Source organism: Pavona decussata, unplaced genomic scaffold, assembly GCF_977016875.1.
Source record: "Pavona decussata unplaced genomic scaffold, jaPavDecu1.1 SCAFFOLD_9, whole genome shotgun sequence".
Classification (NCBI taxonomy): Eukaryota; Metazoa; Cnidaria; class Anthozoa; order Scleractinia; family Agariciidae; genus Pavona; species Pavona decussata.
In genome coordinates, this window is record NW_028145432.1 from 859,375 (window position 1) to 877,094 (window position 17,720).

A 17,720-nucleotide genomic window follows, 5' to 3' on the forward strand; every position below is an offset into this window, starting at 1 on the left:
GTGAAAATGAAATGTTGGGAGATTCCAATATCATGGTTTATGTGATTGGTGAGAGCAAAAGTAACCTGACAGGTGTATGGTGGAGAAGAATTGTCTCTAATAAATAGGCTTCTTTTGAAAATACCGAAATTCCTCTTGAATACGAAGTCTTAAGAGTGAACACAGAAATGTCCGAGGCAGAAATACAGACATGAACAAGGTGGATTGAAATCCACACAGCATTTGAAAGTGACATTCTGCAGCAATAACTGACAGCAGTAAACAATGTAATGGCTGGTTTCAAGTCTTGAATTCAGAGTTCATGTTATTAAAAGGCACAGTAATTGTTCAAAATATGCTTTAAACAACTACATGGATGGTTGGTGTGCTGCGGACATTAATTTTTGTTGAAAATGCGATACGGTCAGGTTGCGGAGGGGAGATGTGCTGCAGAGAGAGGTGAGGATGGCAAAGAAGATCTTTTTTTTCTCATTTATTTAAATAGCGCACAATTGTTGATAAACTCATTATAAAACCATACAAAATATATTATGCAAATTGTATTTTTGATTCTTGTGCAATATAAATATTGAATTCATCACCCACAACCATAAAAATTAATTGTCTGAGCTCAGCAGCTCAATGCCATTTTTTCTTGTAACTTATTCAACACTCAATTTGTTTTCATATAAAAAATGCAGAATTAAACTTTTTTCTTCTTCGTTCTGGTACATTCTCCTGACTGTAAGGACACTGTAGAATAAAGCAAAAAACAAATGATCAATCACAAGCAGAAATATAATCGCATGAACAACAGTTCGGTGAAGAAGCATCTTACATGTCGACAACCATTTCCACAGCAGCTCCCACGTTTCCTCAGAAATTCTTCTGTGAAGACTGTGTTCCCGGTAACTGGATCAATGTAGCTATTTTTCTCATTCTGGAGGGAAAAAATAACTTTATTTTAAAAAAAAAGACAATGTTGTAATACTGACTGCTTTTACTGACTAACAGTATGCTAAAATTCAAGTACAAATTCCCATACTGTCGTCAACAAAAGAATAATTATCCTTATATTGACAGTCTTATTTAACTTTCAGTACTTTCGCATCAGACAAGTACTATTTTAACATAATTTTCAAGTTTTAAGTGATTTACAAATGCTAGCTTTAACAGCAGGAGTTTGCGATCCCCCTTCCCTCACAGAAATGTTTTAATTTGCATTCTCAGTGCAGAAAGTAATTCACATAACCACTTCGGTTTGATAGTAACCTGGTGGAACATTGAAAATCAGCCCGTTTCATGCACTGCAACATTGTCCTCAGAGTCTTCGCAATATTTAAAATGGTGGCACAAAGAAGACCCTCAAACGCATTGCAAAAATACTCCATGAATCCTCTGATATATAAATTGTGGAGTATTTTGTAATGTGATACAATTGATTTTTGCCTTTGCTACACTTTTTACGTGAAAAAATATGATAAACAGCCAATGATATTTGATCATGTAAAATCCCCTGATGAATCGTAATCATGGAGTATTTTGTCATGTGATACACTTGATTTTTGCCGTCACTAATTTTTACATTAAACAAAATTTAAAAGAGCCACATTAATTTGATCCTGTGAAAAGTGTAACAAAGGCAAAAACCAAGTGTGTTGTCACAAAATACTCCAGCAATTCTATGTACTGCCATTTTGAATATTGAGAAGACCTGGCGTCAAGCTAAAGGATGCATGCACTGTTGAAACCAGCTCTTAAGTTTAAAAGACGACAAAGGATTGGTAACATTGAACTTACAATTAGCAAAATTATAACCTAATAAATCTTGGCAGTTCATTTTTATTGGTTTATATGTATGTTTATTAGCCCCACTAACCTCACAGTCACTTATATTAAGTAAAAATTCAATTGAATTTTTCACATGCTGACGAGGTAACAGCAGGGCTTAATATCATGAAAATAAAAGAATAATTTTTTGGCCACTATTTATCAATTGTCTATAATTTGCTCCTCATGTCTTTTGGTTGGCTAATATTTTTCCTGAAGTTTAAAAAGACACAGTGTAATAAAATATTCGGACTAATTTCCAGGAAAGATATTAGCCTTGTAAGCCTTGTAAGATCAATCTTCCTGATATTACAGGCAGCAAAATTTTAACAGTTGTTCATTATGTTCTTGTTAACAGCAGACTGAAGCCAGTGGTATATGACGTGCACTAAAGGAAACCCAATATCTTGGAATTTCAACAAAATATATTATTAAAATGGTGAATGGAAAAATGTGCTCCCTTTTAAACTGTTCCTCTCTCAACTGTAAACTTAGTATTGTAACTAGTGGTAGTACTGTAACTTGTGTAGGTACTGTATTGTAATATGTATAGTAAATATTGTTAGTATTACAGTATTATTGTATTATTGTTGTTATCGTTAATAAGCTTTGCAAGTACTCCCATTAATTAATAATAATAATAAAATGAAGTGCACTAATTTGGCTAGATTACTGCACAGCCCCAGACGTAAATTATGTACATGTATACATTTTGCAACTCAAACGTTATTCAAAGCTGTCATTTTTGGAAGAGGGTGAGTATGACAGTGGTATATGTATGATCACAAGCAGCCCAAGCCCAGGCCACTAGAGAGTGCATAATAATAATAAATTAATTCATGACCTGTGAATGCAAGCGGTATTGGGTTACAGGTGGCCGTTGAGAATTTGAATGCTTTATAGGACTTTGTATGGGGAATAAAATATTGTCGGTTCCAAACTTTAAGTAATGCTAAATATTAACTTTCATTCAATAAAATGAATAAAAGTGACTCACCTCTAGTGTATTCCTATGCATTTGGAGGTCATTCACCATTTTGGGCATTCTTTGATACCACTGTTATTCCTTTCATAAGAATTGGACTTACAATATTCTATTATTCCACTATTGTGTCATTTCACCAAATAAGGCCAAGAGAACGCACAAAATTTAAGACCGTAATACACTGTAGTGTCCCAGTTTGACCAGTTTACAAGAGAGTGAATAGGACAACAACATTTCACTGGCTTTCTGTGTTGTTTACATCATTCCCATGCACCATATACTGATGGACAGATAATGCTGGGTGTATTTCAACACTCTTACAAGAAAAGAGAGGCCAAAATAATGTTAATAAAATCTTTTTGTAGTAGAATAATAAATCTCTTATTCGATGGTTTTTCATATATAAATATGCACGTACATTTTGCTAATTGCTCATATTTTTCCTTGCCCCTTTGGGGCAAAGAGAAATACTAAGCAACTCACAAAATAGCTGCGCATATTTTTTGTAAAGCCATAGAATAAGATATATTTATTTCCCGTGCAAAGTATTACAACGTCTTCAAATTCTCAATGGTCACCTGTAACCCAATACCGCTTGCACTCAAAGGTTATTGTCCCACTATTAATAATTTTTAAATTATTTATTAACTATTAATTATTACACACTCTCTTGTGATGTGAGCTTGGGCTGCCTGTGGTGTAATTAAATGACAGTGGTGTATGTACACGTGTATAATCAATGTATGGGCCTGTGCAGAAATCTTTCCACTGTTTCTACAACCACTTCAAAGGACGTTGAAAGCCATACAATGATACCAGACTGGTACCTATTTCAGCTAGTAGTCTTACCATGCATGCATGTTTATGTGCAAAATACATATTCTTTTCATCTTCAGATAATTTATCCCACTGCAGAACTTCTTTCCCTAACTTCTTGTGGTCCTGTGTTTCATCACTTGTCTTTTCATGGCCACTACTCGCACATGAAGAAGTCACTGTTCTTACTAATGGCGCCTTACTGCAATGGCACCGATACCGGTGAATGCCATTCCCGCACTGCTGAGAATGAGAACCTTGCGATCCGAGTACTTGGGATGACATGATGTTGATAAAATGTCGGATGTTCGAAATCGGCGACCTGCCAAAGACACCAAGTCTTCGCATAAAGTCGACCTTTGACTTAGTTTCCACGTATGACAAGCGTTCTGTCTTGCACGTTCTCACAAATTTTCAAGATCCAACCTGATCAAGTCAGCAATGAGTCATATGGCTCACAGTAATTCTGAAAGTCGCTGTCCTCACAACTCTGGCAAGATCAGTTCACAAATTAAAATAACATTAATTTAAAACTTTTTAAAATTGGTTTTGTTTTTCGTAGTTTTCCGGCAGTCACGCCGTATTTCATAAACTTGCCGGCGTTCTTCCCTGCTGCATGGTTACCAAGTTACCAGTCACCAGTCCTCTCCTTTGTAACGCCTGACTGATTCTGTCGTTCAAGGTTTTGCGAGTTCGCGGAGTTCGCGCCCTTGTCAGGAAAGAGATTCTGGACGGCTTGAAATGGCTGATTTTTCTCCATTGAGAGCTGTTCTTTCAGGTAGCATCATTCTAAAGTCAGTTGATACCAAAGCATATCAGAAGGAGATCGATGCAACGTGGAACGCTGCCATTCGAACGCGCAAACCTTGCGCGTTCGTCAAGGTAGCTTCGGTTGAAGATGTTGTCTGCACTGTCAAGTTTTGTGTCCATAACAAGGTGAATTAGATTTGAGGTTCACTTGTTATCTGATGGCATAAAATCATGCTGGTTATTCTAAATACAAAACAATTCTAATATAACCCCCTGCACAGACCTATATATAGTTGCGAGACGACACACCCCACAAGTCAATTTATGCAAGATAAATCAAAAGAGTTCCCCGGGCGTTATCATAGGTTGTGAATTTCATCCATTATGGAAGTACACCAATATTTAAAATGCATTAGTCCGTACCGATCTTCCTTCGAAGGTCCACAATTTCATTGTGTGGATTGGTTAGGCTATATCGTATTCACAGATATTTACGAACGACAGCTCCCGCCCAGACGTGCGTTTCTCTAAAACTCCCGCAAACATTTCGGACCTGAATTTAACTATTACTAGAAATTCGATATGTAATAATTTTAGAACGTTGGAAACTCGACTTGAGATGAATAAACATGTTTGCACAAAAGACATCAGCAATCGACAGAAAACAGATTTGAAAAATGCTTTTGGGTTTCAAAAATTTTTAAAGAGTTTTGATAAGTACACCCCAGGAGGCAAAAGTGTGATATTATTAATGCCTGTTTAATCGGTTTCAACATTTGACCAACATTTGTTCAACAAAAGTTGAAGGATGTTGGGCAAAGGGTTCAAATGGCTTCAACGCCATTCAACATTTTCAAGAGCAAAGGAAAAGTTGAAACCAATTTAAATTTGATTCAACACGCTTTCAACTAGCTTTCAACAATTTTTACATTTTCAACAAATTGAACTACCTGTTCAAGCGCCCCTGACATTTGGTTCAACAAAGTGTTGAACGTATGTTGAAACCGTTTAAACAGGCCTTTACTCTTCAGAAGTTTTGTGTTGAGTAGTAATCTTTACCACCTGTTTCTCAAAACTGACATGTAATGTATTTTTTTATGTCCTTGCTATATTAAAATAATATAATGGGGATCTAATATTGAGGGTAATATGTGGATATGGGGGTCCCTTTCACATTTTCCAGAAAACTAATCATCTCATTATTGAGATAAGTATTAAAAATAGGTTTCTATGACTTTGCTTAGAGAACCAAAAAGTAATTTCCCATCAGATGACATCTAGACACAGAACCAAAAAAGTCTTCTCCATACAATTTGAAATCCGAGGGCTTGTATATATTTATAATAATTATTGTAATATATACATATATTAAATACTTGAGGACACTGTCAAGTCCTGTGTAAAATTAATGATTTCTAAAATCGTACTCATTTTCAGCTTGAGATGTGTGTCTGTGCAGCAATGAATAGTGAATTTGCATTGGTGGAAGATGCTGTGGTGATAGACTTGTCTGATCTAAACTCTGTCACTGTAGATGAAGAGAATGAAGTATGTAATTAATTAACTATTGTATCCAAGCCTCCAGTTTGGCATCCAGTTTGTTCAGTTCCTTTAAAGCTGGTGCATGTCACAAGTTTTATAGCATTTTTTTAAAAAAATAATTAAAACCTTAATTGACAAAAGTATGACATACTTAACAGAAGAAGTACATGTACATGCATGTTAAAATACATGTTACACTGTTTGCCCTTTGAAATAATATTAAAATTACACTACAGTAGGAACACATTTGAAAACTTAAGGAATTTTGAAGTAGGTATTATGATTAAAAATACAAAATTATTTTCATTTTTTTTTTATTCTTTCATCATCTCCATGTACACAAACAGTGACTGTAAAGGTAGTGTTTTTATTATTTTGCTATTATTCTGGTCATTTATATATGTAAGGTATTTTGTCAGTTTAAGTACAAGATACTGCGCCATCTATTTGCAATTGTTTTGGATAAAGATGCTGGGTTCTTATTAAGTTTCAGTGCAGATGGCCATAATCTAGAGAAGTAGGCAGCTTAATGAATGTGTTTATACAGCTTAATTAAACAGCTTAGCCTCTTCACTGAAATGTGGGTCGCTCGGAATTTGAAGTAGATGGGTTTTGGCCCCAGGGGAGGTACTCGGGTATAAACGTGACGGGGGGGGGGGGGGGGGGGGGTCCAACGGAGCCTAATATTTTGCACCCAAAAAAATACATGGACCCTGGAAAGACTGGAAATTTTAGACCCCCCAAAAAACATGACTTTTATACCCTAAAAATGCTATTTTAAGAACAGTATACATACTGCTTTTCTGCTGCGTAAGAACTATTAGCCTGGCGGAAATTCGAACCCAAAAAAAATACACGGTTAAATCTTCAACCCAAAAAAATACAGGAGTTGAAAATTTTTGACCCAAAAAAATACGTCGGACCTCCCCGTCACGTTTATACCTGAGTATCCCCCCTGGCTTTTTGGCTGGCTGCCAACACTAGAGGCATTATCTACATGCACTAGAGCGTAATAAGGGGCTCCGTAGATCTCTTTCCTTTCTGGCAGAGAAAACAGGGGGCTGAACCTGTGGGCCAAACTTTTTTGAAACTAGGATGAAGCATTTTTTGTCTGGTCCCACCTCTTTTTGATATGACCCCTCTTTGCACAAAGTTCTGATTATCATTTAGTAATGATGATGATGATGATGATGATGATGATAATAAATAGGGTGATGATGGCAGAAGTCTGCCAAAAAAAAATTTGAAACTTAAACATAATCATCCATAAGTTCTTTTTCTCAGTTTGCAAAAATTCCTTAGGAAACTGCCTTTAACATGACACGTGAGTAACAAAAATTAACTGTTGATGCTTTATATTCTAACTCACTCCCCTGTCCAACATCTGCAGGTGGCCATTGTGGGAGCAGGTGCCAAGATGGCTGATGTTGATGCCGAGACAGCACTTCATGGAATGGTGACACCCCTTGGTAGTTACTCTGAGCTGGGTGTGGCAGGGTTCACTCTCTTGGGAGGAACAGGATTCTTGACCAGGGCCTATGGCTGTACTGCTGATAATGCTTTGGAGTTTGGTAAGACTCTTTTTGTCTCCCAATTAAACCAGTCACTGTCAAAGTCAAAGTCCTGTTCATTTGTTCGTCTGTTCGTTCGTTGGCTGGTTGGTTGGTTCGTTCATTCGTTTAGAAAGAAGAGTTTACAACTGAAGCTACAAACAACAGATATTTAACAATACGACTTGATTAAGTCCCCCAGAAGGCTAACCTATAATTTTTCAGTTTCACTTTATGCTTTCTGCTTTAATTGGGAGAATAAGCAATTACAGTCTAGTTTATTAGAATTGGTTCAAGGTTTTTAAACACCCTAGAAATTTTTTACATAATAATTTTTAAACACATCCATATCAACATTGCTTTATTTTTTTTAGAATTATCATTTATGAATAAATGTTGTTGTTGTGTAAGGACTCACACATATGAGGTCTCCAATTTAAGGGTTCAGGGTATGACCAACCTATGGTTCCCTTTTTGATCGCTTTTTGTTTCTTGTTTTAGCTCAGATTCACCACGTGTCAGTTTTGCATGTGGCTTTGAATACCTTCAGGAAACATTGTCTTGATGTTTTATCCACTGTTTTGCGCTAAATGTTTTGTGACAAAAATGAAAAGTTACTCATAATCGTGTTTTTCTTTTACTCCAAACAAATGGCAAAAATTAAAAAAATTAAATATTTGATTTGGCAATTGTAATTAACAGTTTCCATGCAGTTGTCCGTTTTTTTAGTAGATTCCAAAACAGATTTTAATCGGAAAGAGTCCCAGATATGACAGATGGCTTACAGATGGTAATTTTAATTAATAAATAGTCTTTGGCCATTCCAGTTGTTGCATGACTCATCAGGCCAATCAGTTTACTGAGCGTCAAAGCTCCATGAGTGAAAATCTTGGCAATGGTTCTGGGCTGCTCTCTAGAGATCGTCTTCATCAGATGCAGAGACTGAGTCATTATTTTGGTGTGTGAAGTACTGTGTGACTGACCTACCAGAACTACCGGGTGTAAACTACTGGACATTATATGTCAAATAACCGGACATTACATCTGGCTTCCAGCCAGAAACGAAATCCCTGGATCTTGGCCAGTTACTCCGCTTGCCTATTTGTCTGATTCTTTAAAAAATATAGCAAAATCAGCCACCTAATCTAACAATAAGGCCACCAGTCTTCAAACCTTTGACAACCCTACCACATGCAAATTTGAACTAAAGCAACAAAAAGCAATCTAAAAAGCACTATACAGCTCATTTTGACATTCTTGTCTGCATTGAAATTAGCCTCACTAGCCTCGTCTTAGGTAAAATATGGTTTTGATTTTTTTGAACTCAAGAATGAGCTTTGAACAATTGGGCCTTCCTGCTAAATGAATTAAAAACACCTATGCGTAGCGCAATTTTTAAAAGGAATCTAAATGTTAAGTTTTTATGTTACAGTACTTGTATAAGGTTAGTGTGAATATTTTTATTGTAAATCCTAATTTTTATTGTTACCTATTTTTGTATCTTATTCTAGGGGATTTTTTATGTTGCTTGTCTCTGTTTTTTATTTTAGAGGACCCCCCTGAAAACTACTCTTTAGTAATGGAGGCCTCCTCTTAAAAGATGTATTTTATTACTATTACTCTTATTATCATTATCATTATCATTATCATTATCATTATCATTATCATTATCATTATCATTATCATTATCATTATCATTATCATTATCATTATCATTATTATTATTATTATTATTATTATTATTTATAAGGTCAGTAGGGCTAATTTGATTTCAAGCAAAAGAATATTAAAATGTCAGCCATTTTTGCATAACATCTACTATAGGGGTGTATCCTAAGCCCTTCAGTTATAGATTTTCCATTATCAAATAATTAAAAGTATATTTGTTGTTCATAATTACATTTGATAATCTTACAGAACTAGTCACCACTTCAGGAGAGGTTATTAAAGCCAGTGAGAAAGAAAATGCAGAACTGTTTTGGGGGATGAAAGGCTATGGATCAAATTTTGGGTAGGTACATGTAGTATCTCATATACTTTTCATGTTCTGGTCTACAAAGAAAGAAAGAGTTATCGTTGGAAAAAATCTGTATTATCCCACTGCTGTTTCACTCTCAGTTTGTTTAAGCAATCACATTACATGTATGCTGCCTTCAATTGCCCATTCCAATGTTCATAAAGGGAATGGGCCCAGTTTACACATTGTTAAAATTACATCATATTAAGAAATGAACCCCATCACCAGAAAGATCAGATAAAAATTAGTAAGTTTACCAAGTTTGGTTATGTTTCAATATGTAGAAACCAGGCTGTGACCTGTCAAAGAATGTGCACAAAGTGCATACAAAATTGTTGGAGATAAATCTGAGATGGTGTCCCCAAATCCATAAAAAGGCTCTATTTTTTTTTCAATTTTTTCCATTTTTGAAGGCGACCTTCTACATGGTTGCAATCTAACGACAGAACCTCAAACTTGGTATTAACTGACTAATTTAATGTGATCTTTCTTGTGGTGGACTCCAATTCCTGATGTAATGGAAATTTAAAAACTTGTTCGCAGTCACCATTTGAAGTTCGGAACAGGCAATGGTCACCTCATTTATGCCCTGTTGTAGCTCTTCCAGCCACTATGTGAAGTTACATTATTTTGACAACGAAAATAACTTTTTTTTATGTTTTCAATATTATTATTTATATTTCTTAAATTTGTGCCTGTATGGTTTTTCCCATTAGTGTGGTAACATCCATAACATTTCAGCTTCATGATATTCCAGACAATATCATTGGAGGAGATCTGTATTATTCCATTTCAAAAGCTGCGGCAGCATACAAAGCCATTAGGGATTTTGTTCGTGAGAAGGCAGACAACAGGCTCTCAGTCTACATGATGGTACACTTCAAACGCAGTGGGTAAGGTCTTGTTCATGACAGGTTTAATCAAAATAATGATTATAATAATATTAAAAATTTTTATAGCGCGAGTTTCCATAACATGATCAAGTGCGCTGTACATCATAGGAAATAAGACTAATCCTAAAAGACGTAAATTTACAATGGTTTCAACAAAACATGTTGAAATAAATAAAAGGTAAAATAAATAAAATTCAATAAAGGTGATATATCGTAAGCACTTAAGCAGAGTTCTGTTTGTCATGGTTATGGACCTTCTGTAAAAATTCTGCGTTTTCTCTGTATGGGAGCCTAAGACAAACTTATTATGCAAACTATTAACAGGATTGCAATTGAAGGGGTGCCTGGAAAAATGCCCAAAGCGACTTCTGATAAACTGCTAGATTCTCCTTTCTAATTGCCTTGTATTTGCTTGTGAAACAAAAGGGCCTTATTCAGTGCACCCCTTCAATATTTACATGTATTACAGAGCTGTGACCTGTGGTCTGTTATTCTTTATTGCATTTATGCAGTTCATTATAATTTATTATAAAATAGCCAGGGTCAAGTAAGCACTGTGATTGGTCAAACTGAGTTCTTTATAACTCCACAATGCACGAAGCATACGTATGGTGCGTGCATTATAATTGTACATATGCACGGAGCACACGTCAGATTTTTTGCCTGTGAAAAATCTGAGAAATTCAGAGACAGAACGCGCTGTCGCTCCAGCGATTCGCAAAGAACAGTCTCTTGTACTGATGTTTCCAGACTTTTAATTAAATTTCAACTTGTCTCTCAACACCTTAAAACTTAAACTTAACTTGGAGTTAACTTCTTGAACTTGCTTACGACGTGACGAAAAACTAAAACAGTCTGACTTTTTACTTGATTGCGCGCGCTGTTGCGTGCCCTGTCGTGATCGTGTCGTGATCGGCAAGAGCGCGCGCTGTTAAATTACGCGTTATCTCGCGTAAGGAGAAACTTTTAAAAATTCGCACTTGTCTGAGGAGTTGCGATTGTTTATATTTTATAAAAGAAATAAGAAACTTGTTCCTCGTGCATTGTTGAGTGATATAAGCACTTGGGAATTTTTAAGAACACTCGAGAAGTGCAGAGAGGCACTCGCCTACGGCTCGTGCCTCTCTGCACTTCTCTCGTGTTCTTAAAAAATCCCGCGTGCTTATATAACTCAACAATGCACTCGGCGCGTTTTTTATTTCTTTATTATTTATAGCCTGTTAATATTTATTTTGTAATGTCATCCATGTAAATACTTATCCATTCGCTTGTGTGTACGTATTTTCAGTTAGTTGTGCATCCTACTGATTCCCAATAATAACAATTATTGTTATTATTATTTATTAGAGCTTTTATGAGGAAAACAAATATTATAAGCCATTATGGTTTCCTTTTAGTCTTTCTTGCCACTTTTCTTTTTGGTGTGTTTAGCATTGGTATATAAATTATTAGATTGTTTGTGTGACAAATAAAATAAACTTGAGTGAAAAAAGAAAGAGAGACGAGCTGAGCTAATGGCCCTCCACATGCTAGTTAGGCCCTTACACCACTAAGCTGACTAAGTAACCCAGTTTGGCAGTATCTAGCCTCCCTTGCAGTTGCTCTTTTAGCTCGTCATGCGATCTTTCCTCCCATCTCGAGGATACCTCCCACAATAAATTTTTAGTTTAACCCTCTTTTTTTTTTCATAATCATTTTTAACAATGATAAAACGTTCTCTGGTTAAAAGTTTAAAAATCTATGAGCTTTCGACAATCATCCTGTTGTCTTCAACGAATATAAAAATGTGACTGTGCAATCTTATTTTTGCTAACACTCACATTTTCCTATCCGTTGAAGACAACAGGATGGTTGCCAAAAGCTTATAGATTTTTAAACTTTCAACCAGAGAACGTTTTATCATTACTATCAGGAATCCTGATTACGGATCTTCGATTTTCTTACATAATAATTTTTAATTCTGTTTTGCACTCTCCAGGCCTCAAGCTATCTGTCGTTTTCTCTTCATTGGCCCACCAAGAGAAGGAGGCCAACTACTGATGGAACTTGCAGACATTACCAAACCGCTAGAAAACAGAGTTAAACCAATACCGTTTGATAAGTTTCAAAAAAGTGGTGACTGGATGGTGCCAAGAGGGCTTGTCTACTATACACCAATGGGGAATTTTGTTAAAGGTGTAATATTGTGTATGATAGATATCAGTGACACGGGCATAGTCAACTCTCGCCTTGCGGACACTTCGCTATTACGGATACCCCGATAATACGGACAGCAGCTAAATCTCCGGCAAAAATAAATTACAGACGTTTGATTGAAATAGATTCCCCGGCGCAATTACAGACTCTCGCTATTAAAGACACTAAATCGCGTTCCCGAGGGTGTTCGCAATATAAAAAAAAGTTGACTGTACCCAGAAAAAGAAAATCCGAGTTCTTCTTACAGGAGTCGAACCTATGACCTTCAGATGCTCTACCACTGAGCTACACTGGAGACTCGTAAGAGCTAAGGCCATTAAAATAGGTTCATGGGACAAACATCCTGCATACTGCTAGGATTTGAATGTCGGTGAACGGTATATGCTTATACTGGTAGTGATATACTATACATGTAGTTAAACATGTAGCTTTTTCAATTCATCAAATGAGCTTCTGGGCCCAGTTGTTCGAAGCCCGATCAAGCTAATCCTGGATTAACGTGAACTTTCAATTAGAGTTTAATTACTAATCAATGAGGATTCTTCCAAAAGATTTTTGTCCTTCAGTATTGACATAGACTTTTCTTTACCTTTAGCTTGACGTCAGCCTTCCATTTTAAACGACAGAGATGAAAACCTTGATTAACTTTAATCGTGGATTAGCGTTAATCGGGTCTCGAACAACCGGGCCCTGAAGGTTAAGCCACCAATAGTTGGCCCCTTACACCTAAGATTTTCACTTCTAAGATTTCCAAAGCACTCTGGTGTAGCCTGCGTAGCAAGTGCTTACGTGGGTTTCGTACATTTTTCGCTGTGTAAACGCGCGGAAATTTGGACAAAACGAAACAAACAGACAGGGGAAGGGGGAAGGGAGAGGAAAGAGATTCCCCTCTTCCCTACCCCTCATCCGTTTCTTTGGCTCTCGTCCTAATTTCCGTTCGGTCAAAAAGCGAAAAACGGGCAAAACCAACGGAAACACTTGTTACGCCGGCTAACTCTAAAGTTACGTCCCCATGTTTCCTGAAGTAATAAGAAAAACATGCCGCTGAAGCCTCACCCAACTGTGGAATTCCCTGCCACTTGAAATAAGATCTTGTGACGACTTGAATGTTTTTAAGAAAAAAGTTAAGACTCATCTTTTTAGGAAGTTTTTCTATAGAATTAAATACCACATTTACACATTTTGTACATTAGAAATATTAGACCTAAGAATGTAAATGTATTTTCATTATTATTATTATTATTATTATTATTATTATTATTATTATTATTATTATTATTATTATTATTATTATTATTCAGTATTGTATGGTGTAATGAAATTTATTTGCCGTAATTGTAAAGCGCAATTGGACATCGCTGGAAATCGCGCTATATAAATAAAGTATTATTATTATTATTATTATTATTATTATTATTATTATTATTATTATTATTATTATTATTATTATTATTATTATTTATTTATTTATTTATTTAATGTAAGTTCTAGGATTAATACGTTTACATTTGTTTAAAAGCGTGTTCCAAAGATTAAATTAATAATTATGCGGTGCTGAACAATAAGCGAAAACGCATACATCAGTAAAGACGGCCTTAGAGCATGCCGACATACACAGCTCGGTACTGAAGTATCTGAGGTTAGATTGAAAGGTTGGAATGAAAGGTTAAACCAGTTAGCATAGTTTAGCATCCTACTCCGTTCATTCTTAAAATGTCTCGATGCGAATAAGTCAATAACTGATATTGCTAATGTTTCTAATTGTAGATCGTTTATGTTTTCAGAGCTTACAGATGAAGGTATTGATATAATCTTTGAAGGATTGAGCCAAGCGCCTGATGCACGCGCCATGGCAGATAGCAACATTTACATCACAAGTCTTGGGGGAAAACTTCAGGAAATGACAGATGAGGACAGTCCATTCCAATTTAAAGCAGCTGAGTAAGGATTTGAATCAATATATGAATTTTCATATATTCACTTTCATGAGCAAAGATTTGTCTTCTTTGTCATTTCATAGTTATGCGCTTGGTGACCTGGCCTTTGAATGAAAGCGAGGCTTGAGTTGACTTTTTTGATGTACAAAGCTTCCTGCTTTACATATGCTAATAAACGCATAGAAAGCCATTTATTTTCTGCGAAATTCGCCCTTGTGCTAACAACATTGTGTATGCTAGGTTTGAAGTTTTTAGAACTTTCTTGTGCGTTTTTAAGAGCGTCTTTGTTCAAGGGATTTCGTTTTCTACGGATTATGGGTAGATGTACCAGTCGCTATCTTTTTTTGGTACGGTGGATTACACAGTTCACCCGCCGGGGTATCAGAATTGTTTCTATTTTTACGGTCGGTAATACTGAAGTATTTTTGCACAGTTTATGACTATGCGGGAAAAGCCGATTTAAGCATTAAGGGCTATCGAAATTCCAAAAAGAAAATTGGGGGTAACCATGCATTTTTTAGGCAACAATAATTCTAAAAAGCGCCAAAATGCAAAACAATGTATGACATTTTTCTTAAGCTGAAGCTGAATTATCTCTGAAAAATGCATGGTTACCCCTAATTTTCTTTTCGGATTCCAATTACCCTTGACAAGATCTGCTTTTCCCGCGTAGTTATAAAGCGCGCAAAAATATCTCTAATCTAGCAAGCACCGCCGATGTAAACCCGACTTTTTCGGACCATCGCGAGATGCGCAGAACGGATGCGCAGTGGCAAAAGGAGGCACGTGACGAGCTGAATACAGAGCTTATCTCATTTTAATGCTGCTTGGTATTTTTGCCTTTACAGATACTGGATTGGTTGCGTGGTTGCGATACATGACACAAACTTATATGACGTGTTAAAAACTTGGGCCGACAGCATCGATCAGAAACTGTTACCAAATATGGAATCTTCCCACAAGGCCCAGAGGCAGAAAAAGTGAACGAGAGACTGAAAGAATTGAAATTAAAGTACGATCCAGAAAACGTTTTCCATCAAAATGTAAACATCGACCCTAAAGCAGAATAGGGTTATTCCACTCGCAAACTTCCTTAATGTATTTGAGACTGAGGTAGCACAGCTTATAAAGTTGTTACTTACTGTACTTACTATAGACAAGTTGATGTTATTTTAGTTTTCGTTTGTTTGTTTGGTTTATTTGTCAACAGGGTTCAAGCTAGACTTTCTCAAAGTCGCTCGCTTCTCTCTACTCGCTCGCTCGAGCTCTAACGATCGCGCTTCGCGCTCTCTGAGCTCGACTTGTAAGCAAGTTTAGGTTCAGGCCAAACATTGCATCGAAAATTCAATACCTTTGTATATTTTTTTCTTGTCCAGACCAATTTTAGTTAATACTCATAGTTGTTTCATGCAAGTGAGACCTGGTTAAAGCTAACCTGTGGCTCGTGTTTGATTTGTTAGTGTTATAAGGTAACTACATACTCGTTGTTTTAAACAACAGAACATACATGCATACAATACAGTTAAGTTAAATTGTTCTGTACATAAAAACAGTTGTATTCTTGTTAGCGGCTGTTAAATTGTTGTCTAGGTAGGTGTGATAGAATTTTCATTTTCGTTGAAAAGTCGTTGTCTTAGCAACAACCCTAGCCCGTTATAACAGCAACCAATATTATTGAGGAGTGGAAAAAAAGTATGTCAAATCAAGGAATAAAAATTCCTTGATAGTCTCAGTGTATCAAAACACTTCAAGATTCTGAGGTTTAACAGTTTGTAGACAATCTAAACGGAATGGAATTGTATTTTATTAGACACTTGTCCGTTCGGATTTCTGTCTACTGAAATGATCTTTATTGCATCTTTTCTGGAGATTTTTTCGTTAAAGTTTAATTTGTAACTTTAATGCAAGGAAACTATGTAATATATAAGGTTTAATAACTTTTAAAGACGTAATTTAAAATTTATTTTAAGATCCCTGCGTAGTAGCCATCGGACCATATCTAAATTATGAGCGCATTCAGGTTCAGGAAAACACAGTACACAAAATCTTCCCAAAAGAACCCGCGATAAACCAAAAAGCTTTTCAAAACAACGCAATTCCACTTATGATACTTTCGAAAACAGAATACTTCCCAAGAGAACATGAATTCCTTCAATTTCGTGTATTTCTATACCGGAAAAGTGCAAAAAGAACGGCCCTATGTCACATAACGTGTGTCTCTATGATCACCATCGAAACTTACTTTACCTGCACGCATTTTGCGAGACAATCTTTTGTTCCATTGTGTTACACTTTTATGCACGTACGTATTAGTTAAACTTAACTCAGTTTTGGATGTTAAATTTATTCATTAAACATTCAAGACAACCACAATCTTTGTGTTATTTGTCCCTTTGTATGTTGTTGTTGCGATGCTTTGATTTGTTTTGCGCGGTACTGTAAATGATCCGATAGATGCCCATTCTCAAATAAACGCCCAGGAACCAGCCTAAACACACTGCTCGACACCCCAGCCCCTCCCTCCCCCCCCCCTCCCCCCCCAATTCTTCAGCGGGAACTCATGCTCAATTTTGGGCATGCATGCGTACTACTTAAACCTGTAGTACCTTGGTACCACGGGAGCCACTTTTTTGCCCCTTTGCTACAAAGGGGCAAAAAAGAGGCTTGAATATCTACAGACCTTTGTTACGCGGGGCCATGTTGAGTCTAAGGAGAATAAAAAGCTTTGTTTTCGCACGGCAAGCCTCGCCCAGACGCGGATTCAGTGCGAGGCTTGCCGCGCAAAAACAAAGCTTTTTATTTTCTGAGACTTAACATGGCCGCCGAGTGATAAAGGTCTATCAAGCGCCCCCCTTAGTAAAATAGGTATTTTGTGATAAAAAGTCTCCCCTCAAAACTCCGCATCTACCTTATCAACGCCCCTTCAAGAAGCAATGCAAAAATCAAACAAATTTGTCCTCATCTCTAATCCACTCAACACCAGTTACCGAACCTCGAATGCACACGCAATCGACAAGTGTCCGGCCGACTTCAAAGCGTTTTTAGACGATTCTTGTATGTACCTGCCCTGGCGTCCTTTTTGTTTTTTATGAACAGTGAAATAATAAATGTTTGACGGGCTGTACGACAAGTTTTGTTTTTAACACGTTCAGTTATTGTTCAGGGCCCAGTTGTTCAAAGTCCGATTAAGCTAATCCTGGGTTAGCCTGAACTTTGGTTCGAGTT

At 36.5% G+C, this 17,720-nt stretch overlaps 1 protein-coding gene and 1 pseudogene across 2 annotated transcripts; one reads left to right on the forward strand and one right to left on the reverse strand.

The window, feature by feature from the left end:
* Positions 1 to 461: 461 nt before the first annotated feature.
* LOC146488423 (uncharacterized) lies at positions 462 to 4,205 on the reverse strand. Its single transcript, XM_085117583.1, has 3 exons — positions 3,644 to 4,205; positions 818 to 919; positions 462 to 732 (listed from the first exon to the last, which is right to left on the reverse strand). The coding sequence occupies exons 1-3, from the start codon at positions 3,956 to 3,958 to the stop codon at positions 664 to 666; spliced, it is 486 nt and encodes a 161-aa protein (XP_084973709.1). The 5' UTR covers positions 3,959 to 4,205; the 3' UTR covers positions 462 to 663.
* Positions 4,206 to 4,214: 9 nt separating this feature from the next.
* On the forward strand, positions 4,215 to 16,866 carry LOC146488424 (FAD-linked oxidoreductase DDB_G0289697-like; annotated as a pseudogene). The gene is made up of 8 exons (XR_014866252.1): positions 4,215 to 4,546; positions 5,798 to 5,908; positions 7,293 to 7,473; positions 9,370 to 9,463; positions 10,186 to 10,362; positions 12,341 to 12,537; positions 14,343 to 14,499; positions 15,344 to 16,866. The product of XR_014866252.1 is annotated as an FAD-linked oxidoreductase DDB_G0289697-like (transcript).
* The last annotated feature ends 854 nt before the right edge of the window (positions 16,867 to 17,720 follow it).

Excerpts from the sequence above, each read along its gene's own strand:
- LOC146488423 (XM_085117583.1), bottom strand. The coding sequence starts at position 3,958 with ATGCGAAGACTTGGTGTCTTTGGCAGGTCGCCGATTTCGAACATCCGA. Across the intron at positions 920-3,643 it reads CACATAAACATGCATGCATG|AATGAGAAAAATAGCTACAT; the intron begins GTAAGACTACTA and ends TTTTCCCTCCAG. Across the intron at positions 733-817 it reads GTGGAAATGGTTGTCGACAT|TGTCCTTACAGTCAGGAGAA; the intron begins GTAAGATGCTTC and ends TTTATTCTACAG.